This window comes from Heloderma suspectum, chromosome 2, assembly GCF_057233095.1.
Source record: "Heloderma suspectum isolate Gila_16-S chromosome 2, 16-S_ref, whole genome shotgun sequence".
Classification (NCBI taxonomy): Eukaryota; Metazoa; Chordata; class Lepidosauria; order Squamata; family Helodermatidae; genus Heloderma; species Heloderma suspectum.
This window is the reverse complement of record NC_139459.1, coordinates 162067263-162084092: the sequence shown is the minus strand read 5'-3', so window position 1 is coordinate 162084092 and position 16830 is coordinate 162067263. Positions and strand designations below refer to the sequence as shown.

Below are 16830 nucleotides of genomic sequence, written 5' to 3'. Positions count from 1 at the left end.
GTCCATTTTAGGGAACGTAGAATACGTTGGTCAATTAACCTGGGCTCCTCTATCTCCCAGAGACTTGGGAGCATCACTTTTAAAATGTCTCACCAAGGAATCTTGGACTCTAATTCAAATATTTTACATGCTTATCGAACTATTATTAAAATTCTAGAGCTAAGTTGGTCTGCAACAAACAATTCAATTCTACTGGAACAGTAATCAATATACGGTTTGATCAAGAATGCAGAGTTGCTGGGAAAACATTAACGAACCACTCTTGTCAGGCATTCAGAAACAAAGCTATTATCTCTCCTGAACATTTTGTGTCTTTTAGGTCATCTTATAAGGCACTTTTAAAACAAAAGAGGAGACATATGCTAAATTGCAATGGCAACAGTTAGGCCAGGCTGTGATGGAAAAGAAGGAGTTCAAGTTTTGGGATATTGTTTCCTTTGGTATGGATACGGTTAGACTTTTAGTAGTTGGGCAAATACCAGCAACTGAATGGCATACTCATTTTAGTATGCTTTATGGATCCATTGTTGTGGTAAACATCTCTTTCATTGCCCTTGAAGTTATTAATTTGCCTTATTGTCCCCTTGCTACTGTAATTGAGATAAAGAACCTTATTGAATTCTTCACTCTGGGCAAGGCCCCAAGAGAAAATATGATGCCCCTGAAATATGCAAGCACTTTTGTGACTGGTGGGCCGCACTAGCTAAAGTGTTCACTCAGATTAACAGTACAAGTATATTCCCAGTTGGTTGAAAACAGAGTATTGTTGTTCCAATATACAAGGAGGGCGATAAGTGGGATCCTAATAATTATTGTCCAATAAGTCTTTTGGACATTGACTCTAAGTTATACAGCAAAATTTTATTAAAAAAATTGGAGGATTGGGAGTCCTCTAACCATATTATCCATCCTGAACAGGCCGGTTTCAGGAAAGGTCAAAGTACTATTGATCATTGCTCGACTCTTTATTTTTTTTAGCCTAGCAAGGTATTGCAGGACCTGCTAAACATCTCTACATGGCCTTTGTTGGCTTAGCTGAGGCCTTTAACTCAACTGATAAAGGTTGTGGTACAAATTGGCCAATACTAATATTGATAAATGCCTTTTTTTAAATTAAGGAAATTTATTACAGCACAACTGCTGGAGTAAGAGTGGGGACTTCTGGTCCACTAACTGAACCTATCCCAACCAATAACAGGGTAAAACAAGGGTGCCTTCTGGTCCCATTACTTTTTAATTTATATTTGAATGATATTGCTTTAGAGCTATTTGGCCCAGAATTTTCCCCTCCTTCAATTGAGTCAAAAAAAGTTTCTATTCTCCTATATGCCAATGACATGATTTTATTATCACTCACTCTCATAGGTCTAAGTAGGCTGCTGTCAAGGCTTAGTGAATATTGTATTAAAGAAATGTTGAATATTAACTATGCTAAAACAAAGGTGATGGTGTTTGGAAAGAGACATTCTCATTTCCAATGGTCCATTGATGGCCATCAGATTGATCAGTGCTGGGAACTGAAATATCTTGGCATCCATTTTACAGAAAGTCTTTCCTCGAAAGCTCATGGAGAATCAATTAAAGTAACGGCCTTAAGAACTATCCGAGCCATTCTTAAATTTTACCATACAGCGGGGGGCTGTTTAGTTGACCCAGCTCTGAAAATCTTTCAGAGCAAGATAATTGCCCAAATTTAATATGGTGCTGCAGTTTGGAGTTAGGGTGACTCTCTAATGGTCAAATTGGAGGCTCCTCAAAATAGATGTCTTGGAAAACTTTTAATCTTGCCTTCTGACACTCCTGCTGCCTTGATTTGGGCAGAGGTTGGTCTTCCCTCCATTACAGCTCATATCCTCTGCTCCTCAATTAATTACTGGAGAATTTTAAATGAATCCTCTGTTAGGATTTTATCCAAATTGCATTATGAACAGGTGCTGAATTGTAAATCCTGGAGCTCATGATATCATAATTTGCTTCAATCCTGTTCTACTCCAGTTGATGTATTCTCTACTTTGAACTCAAAAGAGAGGCTTCATGAATGTATTTTTGATTGTAGTGTTTTTCTGGACAGACAGGCTATTAATAATTCAAAATTTTCAAAATGGTATAGGCTTCACAAATACGATCACCAAAGAGCAGTCTATTTAATAAAATTTACATTCCCAAAACTTAGGCAAGCTTTCATAGCTCTCCGTTTTCAAACCATGCCAACAGCCATGATTGATGGCAGATATTCCCATACTCCTCTGGCTAAACGTTTATGTATTTGTGGTGCTCCAGAGATGGAAGGCTTGCCACATTATTTACTGTCCTCCCCTGATTTTAAAGAATGTATTGTAAGCCTATTCTGAACCAAGGTCCAAATTTTTGGGTTTTACCTTGTCTTAACTGTACTGTAATACTGACCCAGAGAAGATTTTTTACCTTTTGACTGATATAGGGGTTCATCACATGGAGCTTTTATCCTGCTATTGAGATGGCACTCTCTCTGAAGTTTGCAGGCTCTTTACATGACGCCATTAACTTCCAAGGAGCCTCCTGCAATCTCTTCCAGCCTATCTCATGTTTTCCCCAAACGCAAAAAATGTGGTATTTTTTCCAGCCCATGGAATAGGAATGCCATGACCTCCCCGTGAAATTCTCCAATAGCGGAAGAAACCGCTGTGTCTGCCTGCTGTGGGCAGTTGTTTTCAGTTGTTGGGGTCGCGGTCAGGATGATGAAGGCATTGAGGCGTGCACGGAAGGAGACAGAGCAGATTTGACAGGCGCGAGTGCAAGAATCACCTGCCAATTGCGTCTCCTGCCTCCGCATTTCTCAGTTGGAGGGAGAAGAGGATAAAATGCCTCCCTGCAACGAAGGGAGACACATCTGATCCCCTGCCCCACCAAGCTCAGAAGCAACATCCCCTGTTGATTCAAAGCACCCCATTCAGTTCAATGGGGCTTACTCCCAAGTAAGCGTGCAGAGGGTTGCAGTTTTACAGCACAAGCTTACATTTTATGTCTACTCAGAAGTAAGTCAGAGGTTTCCTGGGGGCTGCAAGAAAACAGTACAGCAGAAGTTAAGCTACAAGAACAAGACTCCCCCCCTCCGACCGCTCCTTTGCACACATGCCAGGGTGGGAGGGAGGCACTCCCTCAGTTCAAACCACTTGGCTGCCATGTAAAGGAGCCCTTCTTAATCCCGCAAAGAAACCAAAAGCAGGAAGCTCTGGAAAGGATGTGGGGGTTTGCGGGTTTTTTGCTTAATGTAGAGACACCCGTAGACACCATTGTAACTCACAAGGTCTCTGTCTTTGCTTTGGCAGCATCAAGAATTCGTTCAAAATTTATTCTTGATAATGCAGTTGATTGTTTTGGGGACACCCTGATTTAATGGCCTTTCAGCTGTTTTAATTCTTACATTATAATTATTCTTTTTAATTATGAATTTTAAATAATGTATCATAAATCTATTTTAGTTTTAAGTATTTTGGACTTTTGTTTTATGTTGTATCTGACCTAATCTGTTTTTGTCGCTTTGTATGCGAGTGGCCTATGGCCCAAGCAAGCATTAAAATTGATCTTATGTAGTGGGAAAAATTCTTTCCAGAGTCAAATATGGTGATCAACTAGATTAGATTCACATATTTTCCCTCTTCATTTGTTTTAATGAATCTGCATTGGTTTCATGGCTCAGTGGCGGAGCACCTGCTTTGCATGCAGAAGGCCCCAGGTTCAATTCTGGGCATCTCCAGTTCAGAAGTTCGGGTAGCAAAGCATGGGAAAGACCCCTGCCTGGGGCCTGGCCAGAGTTGGGGTGGGCAACTTGTGGCCCTCCAGATGTTTTGGCCTACAGTTCCCATCAGCCCTAGCCAGCATAGCCAGTGGTGAAGAATGATAGGAACTGCAGGCCAAAACATCTGAGGGGCCACAAGTTGCCCACCCCTGGTTTAAGTGGACAAATAGTCTGACCTGGTATATAACAGTTTTCTGAGAAGAGGGATCCATTCATGGTATACCTGAGACGCACAATTCTGAATTGTGGGTTGCATTATTCACTAAGCCAAGATAAGAGAGGCATACTGTGTCTGAACTGCTGATGACTCATAGGACTCTTGCACTGGGGCTTTGGAGGTCTGATTTAGTTACGCAGGTGGGAGGGTTTAGGTTTAAAAGACTAGGGCAGCCTTTCCCAGCCTGACACCCCCCAGATATGTTGGACTACAAATCCCATCATCTCCAGCCAGCATGGGCTGGACTATGGGCATTGGTTGGTGAGAGGGACCTTTTGTGTTCACTTTCACCTGATACCTGCCAAGCATAGGGAGCCCAGGAAACATCTGTCTGATTCCATCCTGGTCTTGTAACATGGCATGAGCTTTGAGATCAGCATCAGAGGCTTTGCTTGTGTGCCCACCTTTATTTATTTATTTATTTATTTTCATTTCTATATTGCCCAATAGCCAAAGCTCCCTGTAAGGGCTGGCAGGCTTGAGGAACAGGACCTTCTTGGTAGCAGCCTCCCACCTGTAGAACTCTGCTCCAAATGACGTCTGCGCCAAGTCCCATCATTACAGGCCTTCATGCAGATCCTAAAGACTTACCTTTTCGCCTTGGCCTATAACTGAGCTAGTTTATTGGGTGCCCTTGTGTAGATGGTGCTAGCTGGTTTTAACTGTTCTATTTTGATACTTTATTCTTATTGTTTAATCCAACTTTTCCCAAGCTGGTGGACTCCAGAAGTTTTGGTACTCAACTCCCATCAGCCCCAGCCAACATAGTGAATGGCCAGGAATGCTGGGAGTTGTAATCCAAAGAATCTGGAGAGCACCAACTTGGGGACGGCTGGTTTAATCATCGTTTTATAGTGTCTGATTATTTTAATTTTGTACGCCACCTTGAGAGGGTTTTCCTTATAAATCTTTGGCATACATACAAACATAAGAGAGTTTACGCTCAGACTATGGGCATCTCTACACCAGCCTAAAATCCTGCATTTAAAATGGGGCTTTCTGCTTCCATTTTAAATGCAGGATCACCACTGACTCCCTTTACATGTGCTTTCTTCCCACCCCCTTTCCCCCTCCTTCTCCCCATATCTGAGTCTTCCATTATCTTTCATTGGTCTTGCTTCTCTTCTTGACACTTTTCCTCTTTTCACGGAGGAAACTGAAGCGGAACACAATGGGGTAATTTGATAGCTCATTATCTGAGATCTATTTAAAAATGGAACCAAAGGCATTTAGGTCAGGAGACGCTCTGGAGGGTCACGGCAGGGTCACGGCGTCATGGAAAGAACCCACAAACGTCCGTGAAGGAGCAATCTCAATTGCAGGATAAAAGCTCCGTGTGAAGGAGCCCACTCAGTTCCATGTTTGCCAAATTGAGAAGAAAAACGCTGAAGGCAGACAGAAAGTTTCATGCTGTATTGCTCAGGCCCTGAACTCTCCTATTCCCCTTCTTGCTGCCACTCCGTCCATCACAATTGTGGGCCTGCTCACCTGGTTTTTGAAGCACATGGACAGTTCAAAGTCACTTTTGTCTGCAATGATGCCTCCATCCGGGAAGACAGAATAAACTACCAGGGATGGTTGTGGTGCAAAGTCAGAGTTAAAGTTCAACAAGATGGAGAAGGAGCCCTGCAGAGCTGAAAGAGGGAAGGCAGCAGATGGACTGATAACAACAACACATCATTCCACACTTGCCCCAGCCCCTCCTCAGCATTCTGTTTCCCTTTTGGAAGTCCATGCATATGGACCGTTCCACTGCTCCTTCACAAGACAAGTCATCTTCTTAACCTGCACCTAATATAACAGATTTACATCCCAGACTTTTAGAGGAGTTTAACATAAAGGAGGTGGACTTACCTCCACCTTTGCTTTTCACATTTTCTTGTCCATGCTCCAGGATTTTTCCCTTTCCTGTCACCTGGGGAAGGAAGAGACATCTCTAGGATGAAACATGCAAACCTGACCATCTGGTGACGCAGTGCCCTATCTCCCAAAGACAAACTGCAGGAGGCAGATGTTTGATACCAGAGGCCTCTGGATGGGCATTGTGAGAAACAGGATTCTAGACTAGCTAGGGCTTTGCCCAATCCGGAAGGGCACTTCTGTTCTTAGACTGGAAGGCTGACAGAGCATGGGGCACAATCCAGCAGAAAGCTCTCCTGCACAAGCCCCCATCAAAATGTGCAAAAACAAGTTAGGGTGCACTTAGTTTTTCCATCTCAAACACCAAAATGTCTTGGGCTGGCCCTGCCCAGAATTCAGCTTCTGTTCAGTCTAAATCAGACTAAATATTTCCTGGGGAATCGCAGCACGGGCACCGAGATGGGAGAGGGGGGTTGCTTGTGTTGTGTGCGGATGTACCATATTATGAACAGCGGGCACTATGCAAAATATGCACACTCGCCATTCTCATGACAGATATTCCTTCCTCAGTTGTGGCATAACACTCCCATAGAAAACATTTTTAAAAGTTTTTTTTCCCACCCAGTTGGATACAGTTTCGTAATGCATAGGCATTTATTCGGCCATCTGTGTTGTGCACGTATGTGTGGCCTCTACACTGCAATCCACCTCTGCGGTACCCACCCATGCAGGGCACTTTACCAGGTACATTCTCCAGCCAACTCCTCCTCCGTGTTCCTCCCTCATTTACCCCCTTCTCTTTCATAAGCACTAGTTCCACTATTTGTTCACTGATTATTATTTCTTTGACAGGGTTAAGCAGACAGGACTTTTTCTTCTCAATGTGTTTTTAAATGTGATTTTTTTAAAAGTTGCATGGTTGTATGTTTAAATGTACATCTCTCCCCCCCCCCTTTTTTTTTAACTGGTATCCCCTTCCGAATGGCCACTGCAAAAAGAGGCATGATGAGATCTCGGATTGTACTGATATACAGGAAGCATACGTTCAGGGTGAAATGAACAAAGGAGACAGAAATAGCCATGTGTTTCAGTTCTGACTGAGCCAGCCGATGGCCCTGTGGTCTGGCAAAAAGTGGTATAAGCAAATGAGTCTCTGCCCAAAACTGCAGCTCTGTGCAGAAACATTTCTGAGCTCAATAGAAAAATATTTGCATTTGGTTTCTGTAGCGTCGAAGGAGATAGATGAACAATACTGAAGGATGAACACAGGAAGGAGAAGAACAGTATGCATTTGCTCAGTCCAGAAGTGAAACGAAGTTGTTGACCACAAATAAAAGTGGAGGAACATATCAGCAAATGTACAAATGATGGACAATTATTCAGATACAGATACACCCCATGAGATTCCACAAGTAAGAGAAACTAACCTGAACACTGAAAGGAGGGGCAGAAAAAGCAAGACAGACCTCTCAAACTTAACTAGGGTTTCAGTATTCATCCGTTCTTTAAGAATGCATGTCTTGTTGGGGTGGGAGAAGAGCAATGCTCCACTGCTGGTTTTGACACAGGAAACAGATGCACCATGACTGCACGACACTGAATAAGTGTGTGTGTGTGTTGCACAAGCTGCAAAGTCAGGATCGAGCCAGGATGTGGAAAACCACACAGGGTTAAAAAAGAATGTGAATCCACACCTGTCGCCAGTTTATCTCCCCTTGCCCTGCCTGTCCCCCTTGCAAGGAGCGTTGACAGAGTGTAGGCTATGCTGTCCTGAGACAAGGTTTCCAGTCTGTGGACAGCTTTCCAACTTTAGGCACTAGTAGACAGGGAATGTATTGTGGGGAGATGGACTAGTGACTATCCCTTGCTATTTCACTGTACAAAGAGCATTTCTACACTAGGCTAAAATCCCGCAACTTTACTGGGGCTTTCTGCTTCCTTTTTCTTTGCAGGATTACAATGGGCTCCTTTAGACAGCAAGCGCCTGATGTGGAATTGAAAACTTCCTTTCTCACCAATGCTGTATATGTTCAATGAAACATTGCCATCTAGTGGCTGAATTATAGTGCTACGCTAACATTACACACTGCTGATATTGCGAAATTAAGGTTTATTACAGTTTATCTTTGATCTTTTTGAAAGCGGGATAACCAAGGGAAAGCACAAGAGATGTCCTGGAGGTTGACAATGTCATGTAAAGGACCCGCAAACATCTGTGAGTGGCCAATCACAAGTGTGCAATAAATCACTCATGTAGAGTAGCCCAAAATTAAAATAAAACAACAGCAAAGAAAACATACATTAAAGCCTCCCTCACCCCCATGGGAACAGAAACTGGCACTGTAGTAATCAAGAGAGGCTAACTGAAAGGAAGCAATACAAGGCTCAACCTACAAGGAGAAAACTTGCAATTAGCACTGGAAAATGACTGACTTGTGAGTAAAAGTTATAGGAGAATCTTGGCCATGGAAAATGCAGTGCTATATTAATTCAGAAAAGCAATGCCTCAGCAGTACTAAAGGGCATTAGTATGGCAGCAGCCCAGGAGAGGAACATACTTCTGGGGCCTATCTACACTGCCAATTTAACGTGGTGAGGGAGCAGTTTGGGGTTGTTTGTGACACATGATGTTGTTGCCAATCTGTAGCAACCCTGCAAATTCCCTCTGGAAGAGGTGCATTTTTGCAGAGTACTTTTAGTCCATTTCCCCCCTCTTAATGTGGCTCCCATGCAGTTCAGCTGTTGTGTGCCTCATTCCACTGCATTAAATCTGGCATGATGGCTGTGCCCAGGGGTATGTCTTTCACCTGGCTGTGACCTTGGTCAAGGGCTGGAGGTGGGGCCCTCCCTGTTTTCCCCCATTGTTGTGCTTTTCCCCCATTTTGCGGTAGCCTGCACAGATACAGGTCAGGTTTCTGTACTTTTACACTCACTGTAATTAATTATTTCCTTCTCCAATCCTCCGAAGTAAATGATCTGGGTTTAGCTGCCTAATTTTCTACAATCACTAAACCTCCAAAATCCCAGAATCATTAAATTGCAAAATCGCTAATTCGCTATAGCACTAAATCACTATACTGCTAAGTAGCACCACATTGCTATATCGCTATGCTGCTTCAGCGATATGGTGCTATATCATGGCTCCGTATATGCAATATTGCTGTATGGTTCCATCTCACACTAGGGACACGGGAGTTTCATTTCTGTGGAGACTGGCAAGCACACTTGTTGGTGGGATGTAGGGAAACGTCCAGAGAAAAGGCTCTGCTCCTTTTCTCTGGATGCTTGATAATACATTCCTTTCCCTGAGCAGGGGAAAGAGGGGGGTGGGGACCAAGCCTCTCAGATGTGGTTAATGACGTTTATTTCAACTGGGCGGACTCCGTCCAACTCACCCCAAAGTAAGGCAGATTAGAGTGCAGTGTGACCTGTGAAAGTGGTTGGTTCAGGAGAGGTATAATCTGCTTTTTTTAGCTTAGTGTGCTGCTGACAAATCAAAGCCGATTTCAGGAAAAAGCAGAGAAAAGCTGAAAGCAATTCTCAACGCATTTCCATGAAGATGGCCCCCTGGAAGGTACTCCAAGTATTGAACCAGAGAAGATGGGAACTGAAGTCCTCCTGGCTTCTCTCTTTGGCCACCTGGCTTTTATCCCTCCAACCTTGATACCTTCCTTCCTCAACATCCCCTACTGGCCAGAATGCTTACATAGTAGGAGAAGAGGACACTTCTGGTTTGAGATTTTTCTCCAAGATCACTGTTGTTGATGCTATAATCCACCCAAACCTCCTGCTTCTGATTGCAAGGGAGCACTCCCAGCAATCGCTGGATTTTCACGTAGCTCTTGGTTGTGGTGTAGTACGGCTGTAGGTAGAGGAAAGCATTCTGGTAGTACTGATGGATCTTCCCTGGTTCATAGGCTGGATCCTGTAGATGGAATTTTCCCTGGGAAAGAAATAAGCCTGCAAACTTTAGTCAAATAATTGGTAAGATTAGTTGATTAAAAACACTTTGACAGACTAAAAAGCCATATTGGGTAGGGTAACACATTTATATTTTTAATATAAAAACTGCAAATAGCAGGCAACATTTTAGAAGAGGTATTTCCCCTTCACTCTTGCAAAGGATGGAACGCCTCTTCCAAGATGATAAATGCCTAGATCACAGCAAGCACCAAGAAAATAGAACATGTGTTTTTCCTTCAAAACAATTGTTCTGTTCAGATGCAAACATATGGTGATGTAAGCCATCAATTAGAACTTAAAATTAATTGATTGATTTAATCAAGTATCAGGTCTAATATAATTTTCCAGTATAATTTGCAAGTTGCTGTTGCAAATTGTCTTGATTAGAATATTTGTGACTGCACTACCATCTGCTGGGGAAAAGCAGAAGCTCCCCTGTATGGCTGAGGCCACAGCCATTGTTACACATGAGCCCCCAAATATATCTTGCATAAAATCACTTTGTATGAGAATATGAAACCTACACTGGACAGAATGCTCATTCATATTACAAACATCTTTCCTCCACTTCCTTTTCCATATTAGCAACCATCAGACTTTAGCATAAGCAAGGGAGAGAGAGCCTTTGTTGTTGTTGTTCAGTCGTTCAGTCGTGTCCGACTCTTCGTGACCCCATGGACCATAGCACGCCAGGCCTTCCTGTCCTCCGCTCTCTCCCGGAGCGTGCTCAAGTCCATATTCATTGCATTGGTGATGCTATCTAGCCATCTCATCCTCTGCTGCCCCCTTCTCCTTTTGCCTTCAATCTTAGAGCCTTGCAGGGACTTTAATAAGGCTCACATATGAAGACGACCTGTTAGCCTGAACACATAGAATCATAGAATAGTAGAGTTGGAAGGGGCCTATAAGACCATCGAGTCCAACCCCCATGAGGGCTACAAGCGGGGACAGGGCATGGGACACGCATACTAGCCCCACCTCCAGTATCTCCCCACACACTGTCACTCCCTACCTACTTCACCCACATCCTTTGCACGTTCACTGCGAAGGGGGCTTCCACACAAGCTGAGGGGGCGTGGAGCTTTCCCACCTTAGTTAGGAACCTTTGTCGAGCAGGGTTTGAGTGGACAGGGATGCTGGGGTGGGGACTAACATGCACGCCCCTGCACCCTGTCCCCGTGTGGAGCCTCCATGTGTTCAGACTGATGCCGAGGAGAGCTTTCATCCAACCAGCTCCTGATCTTACCTTCTCTCTCTTCCCCACCACACTGCTTAGTGTCTCCCCACTCCCACTTCTACCCAGCTGTTAAGATCTTTGGAGGGCGCTCTGCTCTGCATCCCAGAATTTATGCTGCTGAGTATGTGGGATGCAGCCTTCTCTGCCACACCCCCTTGAGAGGTTACCTGTCTTGATTTCTGATGGAGGGCAAACAGACTGCTCCCTTCAGGCATTTTATGGTCGTTGGAATGCTGTTGTGGCCCTTCTTCTGTTTCTTTGCTACTATGTAAACTGGTTAGTGTATTGTGGTTTATGGGATGTTGATGACATTTTGTGTAATCTGTATTTTAACTGTATGCATGCCATTTTCAGGGCGTCTGGCCAGAAAGTGTCCTATAAATACATTTTAATTAGTTAAACTAAATTAGGTCCCCATACATGGTATTACACAATGACTCTCATGCATGCTTTGTCCTCTCCTGATTCTGAGGCAGTTGGAGCGAGCGGCTAACAAACTGTGCTATGGGCAAAAAACAGCCCTTAGCCTTGACTGTAAGAGAGACTCTGGGAGCTGGAGCAAGTCGAGCAGTGTTCTTCCGTTGAACCTTTCCCTTGGGTTTGAAATGTTGAGCCACAGAGAAAGGAAATCTGAATGTTCTGCTACAGCCCAAATCGTGCTGTGAGGAGCCATGCCTGTGCGTCTTGCCACATGGCCATGTGCAGTCTGCTGAACATCGGCCTCACCTCCAGGGAGACCTCGTTTCCATTCCAGGCATCTGTGTTCAAAGTGAAGTCAGCTACTCCACTGCTATCAGTCGCAAGTAGCTGGTTGGTCTGGCTGTTATTAAAATTAATGACTAAGTACACCTTGTGGTTCTGCAGGACAGATCCATCTCTTTGCAGGGCTTTGAGCTGTAAGGAGAAAGAGGGAAAGAATCGGGACTGACTCACAGAATCCAGGAATCTGCACTGACAGCTCTACGTACATTTTTTAAAAATGGTGTAGAGTTGATGTAATATTTTGGCTAAGTTATAAGTTATGAGGTCCTGAGTTCAGACTTTAATACATAAATGAAGTGTTTTAGCCCCCACTAATTATCTCAGATCACTCATGACTCAGTTTACTATATTGCTCTGGATCCTGAAATCCTCCCAAGATGTGATTTATCCCAACATGAAGCAGAGGAGATTCAAGAAACCCTCATCATCCAGGGGCTCTTTTTCAAATCTCTGTCTCACTCAAGGGTCTGACTGACTACTTGAGAAGGAATTATAATTGTCAGATAGCAAATCATCTCATGAAGCCCTTTGAAATGGGGTGTGCAAATTCAAAGGAGGAAAAGGTTCCATCATCATGATACCCAACTTTTGTAAAGTGCTTTCCCGCAAATTTTCAAAGCACTTCAAATGCGCTGTCACCTTACTCCTTACAACAACCCTGTAAGGTGGCTAGCTCAGCATTAATATCCTCATAATATCTGTGTAAAGTGCTTAGGAGATCTATTGTTCTTTAAAGGACTGTATATGATTGTTTATTCTATTGCAGATGGTGTGTGTGTGTGTGGAGGCGGAAAGACAGTGGCTTGACTCAGACTACCCAATGAGTTCATGACTGAAGCGAAGTCTGAACTCAGGACCTCATAGCTTATAACTTAGCCAAAATATTACATCAACTCTACACCATTTTTTTTAAATGTAATTTATATCATGCCTTTCTTATATCATGGAATTCACGGTGGTATACATGGGGTTCCCAGGCAGTCTCCCATTGAGTTATTGACCAGGCCCAGCCCTGCTCAGCTTCAGAAACCCTGCATCATATACCTCCAGACCACAAAGCTAGGGCCACCATTACTTTAATCAGGGCATTGAACTCTTTCAGCCCAAGAGCTGAATTCCATTTCACAGAAGCACATTCCAGTCATGGGCAGGGCTGCAGGCAAACAGAGCAGGGCCAAAACTACTACAAATACCAGCCTGTCATCTTAAATCCCTTAATGCCAGTAGCTAAGCCTCAGGTGAGGCATTTCAACCTTTTAGAATGGGGGAAAAAGCAACACAAAAGCTGGGAAACCACCAAACGATAGGTGGTCAGGGAAGTGGGTGGGGCCAGGGGAAGGGGGTGGGGCCATTTAGGGAATCCCACAGGGCCAGATTGGGCTCCCAGGACTGCCAGATTTGGTCCCTGGGCCTGAGATTCCCCACCCCTGTCTTCAATAGTTGTGCAGAAGAAGGAATTTCAGCAACTGCAGCTTTTCTCATATCTGCATGGCAATCCCCTTCTACTCAGCTATGAAAGGTATAGGAGCCCACCTGTTCTCCTTCGAACCTGACTGGAAAATCATTAATTCAGCTAGATAAGAGAACAGTATCTGAGAAGAGAATGAGGATAAAGGACAGGATATATGCAGACAGACAGAAGTTTGCAAATCATACCAAAGAAACTCCTAAAGAAAGAGAGAGGAGCTTAGAAGCAAAGGGAATCACCAATAAAAGGGAAAGGATAGATTTAAAAAGGCGTTTGTGGTCATGAGCTTATTCCTAAATTGCACAGAAGAGAACTAGGAAGCTGTTAAAAATGAGAGGAATTACCTTTCCCTTGAAGGGATATCCTGGGCTGTAGTAATTATCTGAATCCACAAAGTTCATAGATCCTGCTTGATCAGACATATAGATTTCACGAGTAACATTTGCTTGTACTCCTGTAGAACACACACAGGAAGGCCTGTCATGCAGTAAGTCAGGTCATTTTCCAAAGTACATCATACACACAACCTCATCAAAAAGCATCCTCCATCCTCCGTTTTGCCTTACACTAGTAAGACATTGGATGACTGAAACATGTCCACCGTCACAACACTCATTCACATCACATCTCATATCACAGCATAGTGTATATATGCTAATTGCAAGCCCAGGTGCTGGATAGCTATGGTAGTTAAAACAAGGCAGCCGAGAAAGAAGAGAGAAATGTTCACTGAAACCCTGTGGTCGAGAAAAGAAAAGTAGTAGAAAAATCTTTACAAAAAAACGGGCGGGGACACTCCAGAAACAGCCCTATGAGGACTGAGGACTTTCCAGTGCTCGTGGAAAGCTGGCTGACTGTTGAGGTGTGTGGAATGCATATGATGGACAAAGTCATGGCTGGCTGGTGCCTTGAACTGGAGCACATGACACTGCAACACTGCAGCACAGGTCTGACTTGTGTGAACTAATAAACACACGAGATTGCTTTTTTGATGGGTGCAACAGACTCTTCTAGAGCAAGCACAGAACATTCTACAGTATCCCGTTATTCACTGGGGTACTCTACAATCCCAACGAATACAGACAAGAACTAACCCCTGTGGTGGAGACTTTAGGACATTGGCGCTCAGCATATGCAAGCATACTATTACCTAACTTTTTTTAAAAAGCCAGTCCCAAAGGTTCTGTTGTGTGACCTGAAGAAGAGACTGATCTATATGAAGAGTTCACTAGTGCATCACACAATACACAACCTAAACTGTCCTCCTCACGCTATTCCTTCCTCAATATTCCATTGTTTTCCAAACTACTTTTATGATGGCTTTTCTGGTGCTTGTGGTTCCCATGTGCTACAAAGACATAAGGATGAAAGACCATCTTTCATTCCTGTAGGGAAAAAGAAAAAAGCACTGTGGTTGGAGCAAAGCCTGCCTCTCAACCCCTAACACTGTGTCGCCCAACCCCTATCACTGCTGGGATCACACAGGGGGAGCATGACACATTTCCATGCACAACATGCAGAGAGACATATTGCATCATACACATATCAGGGTACCGGAAAATATAAAGCTCCTCCCTCAACCCTTGTAACGATGAGCATTTTGCTGACTGGAAATGTGCAAAGATTGCTCAGGATAATGTCATAGACTCTTTCTCCATCGTGTTCTCTTTTTCTTTTTACTCTTCTCTTCTCTTCAGAAGCAGGTCTGAAGCAAGACAGTCTCCCACCCTCTGTCTCTCATATTCACACCAACTACAGTTTTGTGCAAACTGCTTACCTGTTCCAGCTTCTTCCAAAGTGACCGCCACATCTATGCTGTGCCTGTATTCATAGCTCACAGGCATGAACTGTGATAATTCCACAGAAGCAGAGAAGCAGCCAGTCCCATCAGTCTGGAAAACAGTCAGAGGCGGAATCTCAAATGCTGGCTTTGTGGCGATCATCGGCTCAGGGCAGAATTAGGCATGATGCTCAACATAGGGCCACCCCTGAAAATGTCAGCTCCATCTGGAATTCTTCCTCCCTCCTACTCCCCTATAATATTTAGGCCAGCCTTCCCCAACCTGGTGCCCTCCAGTTGTGTTGGACCACACTGGCAGGGAATTAGTCCATCTGGAGGGCACCAGACTCAGGGGGGCTGATTTAGGCTGACCCACCCACACCCACTCCATGTCATTGGCTGCTGCTGGTATGTGTGAGGAAAGAAGGCAGGGAGGTTTGCTTAAACATTACAGGGAGAGCAGGGAGAACGCAACCTGGGGCTGCCATATGCAGCAGCAGCTCCACTGAAATATCCCATCTAGTTCCACCCTGAGATGTATGAGAAATTAATTTCAGTTAATTTTTTATCAGGATTTATCCAGTTTGCACCTTCCGGACTGAACACAGAACACAGATCTTCCACAGTCTGTGGTCGATATCTGTAAATTTCTGAGCTTGCAATGTTATTCGCGGACCCCCAAAAATGTGTTCAACAGCGTGCGTACATTTGAAAAATGCACATGAAAAAGTGTACTTTTGGAAAATGCACACAAATGCACACAAAGTCAGTGGGAGAGGAATGCGTGCATTTCAAAGATGTGCACAATTGATGTGTACATTTGGGAAAATATGCAGAACAACACGTATGGATTTTCATGTAAAAAAAACCCCAAGGCTTGCAATCTGAGATGGACTCGAGTCAGATTGAGCTTTCAGTTGAAGTTCGGAGGACTTTGGTGAGCCCGGGTTTTCCTGTTTTGCACACCCGTAGTTCCACCCTCAGGTGCTCAAGAGGAAAATGGACAATGATTGGGTCTTTCTTTGCTTGGTTGACACACTTATGAATTTTTCGAAAAGCCTGTGGTTTCTTTGGGTATGTGAGTTGTCACACAAGGACTCCCACCCAGTCACCCACCTGGTTGTTGCGATTTTCTTCTGATCTACTAGTTCAAGCAGGTTCATTTTCTGTGGGGACCAACCAGAGAAGGCAAGAAAAGAAGCACCAGAGCGGGGGTGGCGGTGGCAGTGGGGATACTGATCCTGCCGAGAGCCACATTCCCTTGGGGCTACCTGCTGGCAGTAAGCGAGGCTAATGCCAACAGTGGATGGAGCAAGAGCAAAGGGCGGGCTGGGCCATCCCTTTTCATTTTCTCCTACTGCCACCCCATTCCTCCCTGGCCAAGGGGCTGCTGGGGAGGGGGGCCCTTTCCAGAGGTCTGAATTGCATGCTTTGCAGAAAGCTTTTGAAATTAGGCCAAGGGTTGCGCAGAATTAGATTGAGGGCTATTTGTGTCCCTAGGGCCACAGGTTGACCAACTTGCCCAGCTGTGCACTAGAGATTCCCGTCCCTGCCATTCCTCCATCCAAGCCTCAAGAGACCATATTGGTACCAAAGGAGGGAGATAAGTGGGGACAGCTAGGGGGTTTCTGCATGACAACAGAAGGAGAAGCGAATGGAGGATTACCTGGATTTTTTCAAGGGATTGGTTTTGGTGCACTTTGGTCCATGCAGGGCTCCATGAGTGAGTGCACTGCACCAATATAAGTCGCTTCACAGAACATAC

At 44.3% G+C, this 16830-nt stretch overlaps 1 protein-coding gene across 2 annotated transcripts in view; it reads right to left on the bottom strand.

The window, feature by feature from the left end:
* A2ML1 (alpha-2-macroglobulin like 1) overlaps nt 1-16830 on the bottom strand; it is an 87040-nt gene that overhangs the window by 40386 nt on the left and 29824 nt on the right. Inside the window, exons 8-13 of one of the 2 annotated variants that reach the window (XM_084835506.1) lie at nt 15063-15177; nt 13630-13739; nt 11782-11949; nt 9562-9798; nt 5850-5910; nt 5484-5629 (exon numbers count right to left, since the gene is read on the bottom strand). In XM_084835506.1, the coding sequence (XP_084691632.1) occupies nt 5484-5629; nt 5850-5910; nt 9562-9798; nt 11782-11949; nt 13630-13739; nt 15063-15177 (837 nt within the window). Of the gene's footprint in view, nt 1-5483; nt 5630-5849; nt 5911-7282; nt 7366-9561; nt 9799-11781; nt 11950-13629; nt 13740-15062; nt 15178-16830 lie in introns of those variants that run through there. The other variant, XM_084835507.1, reaches the window with a different exon arrangement.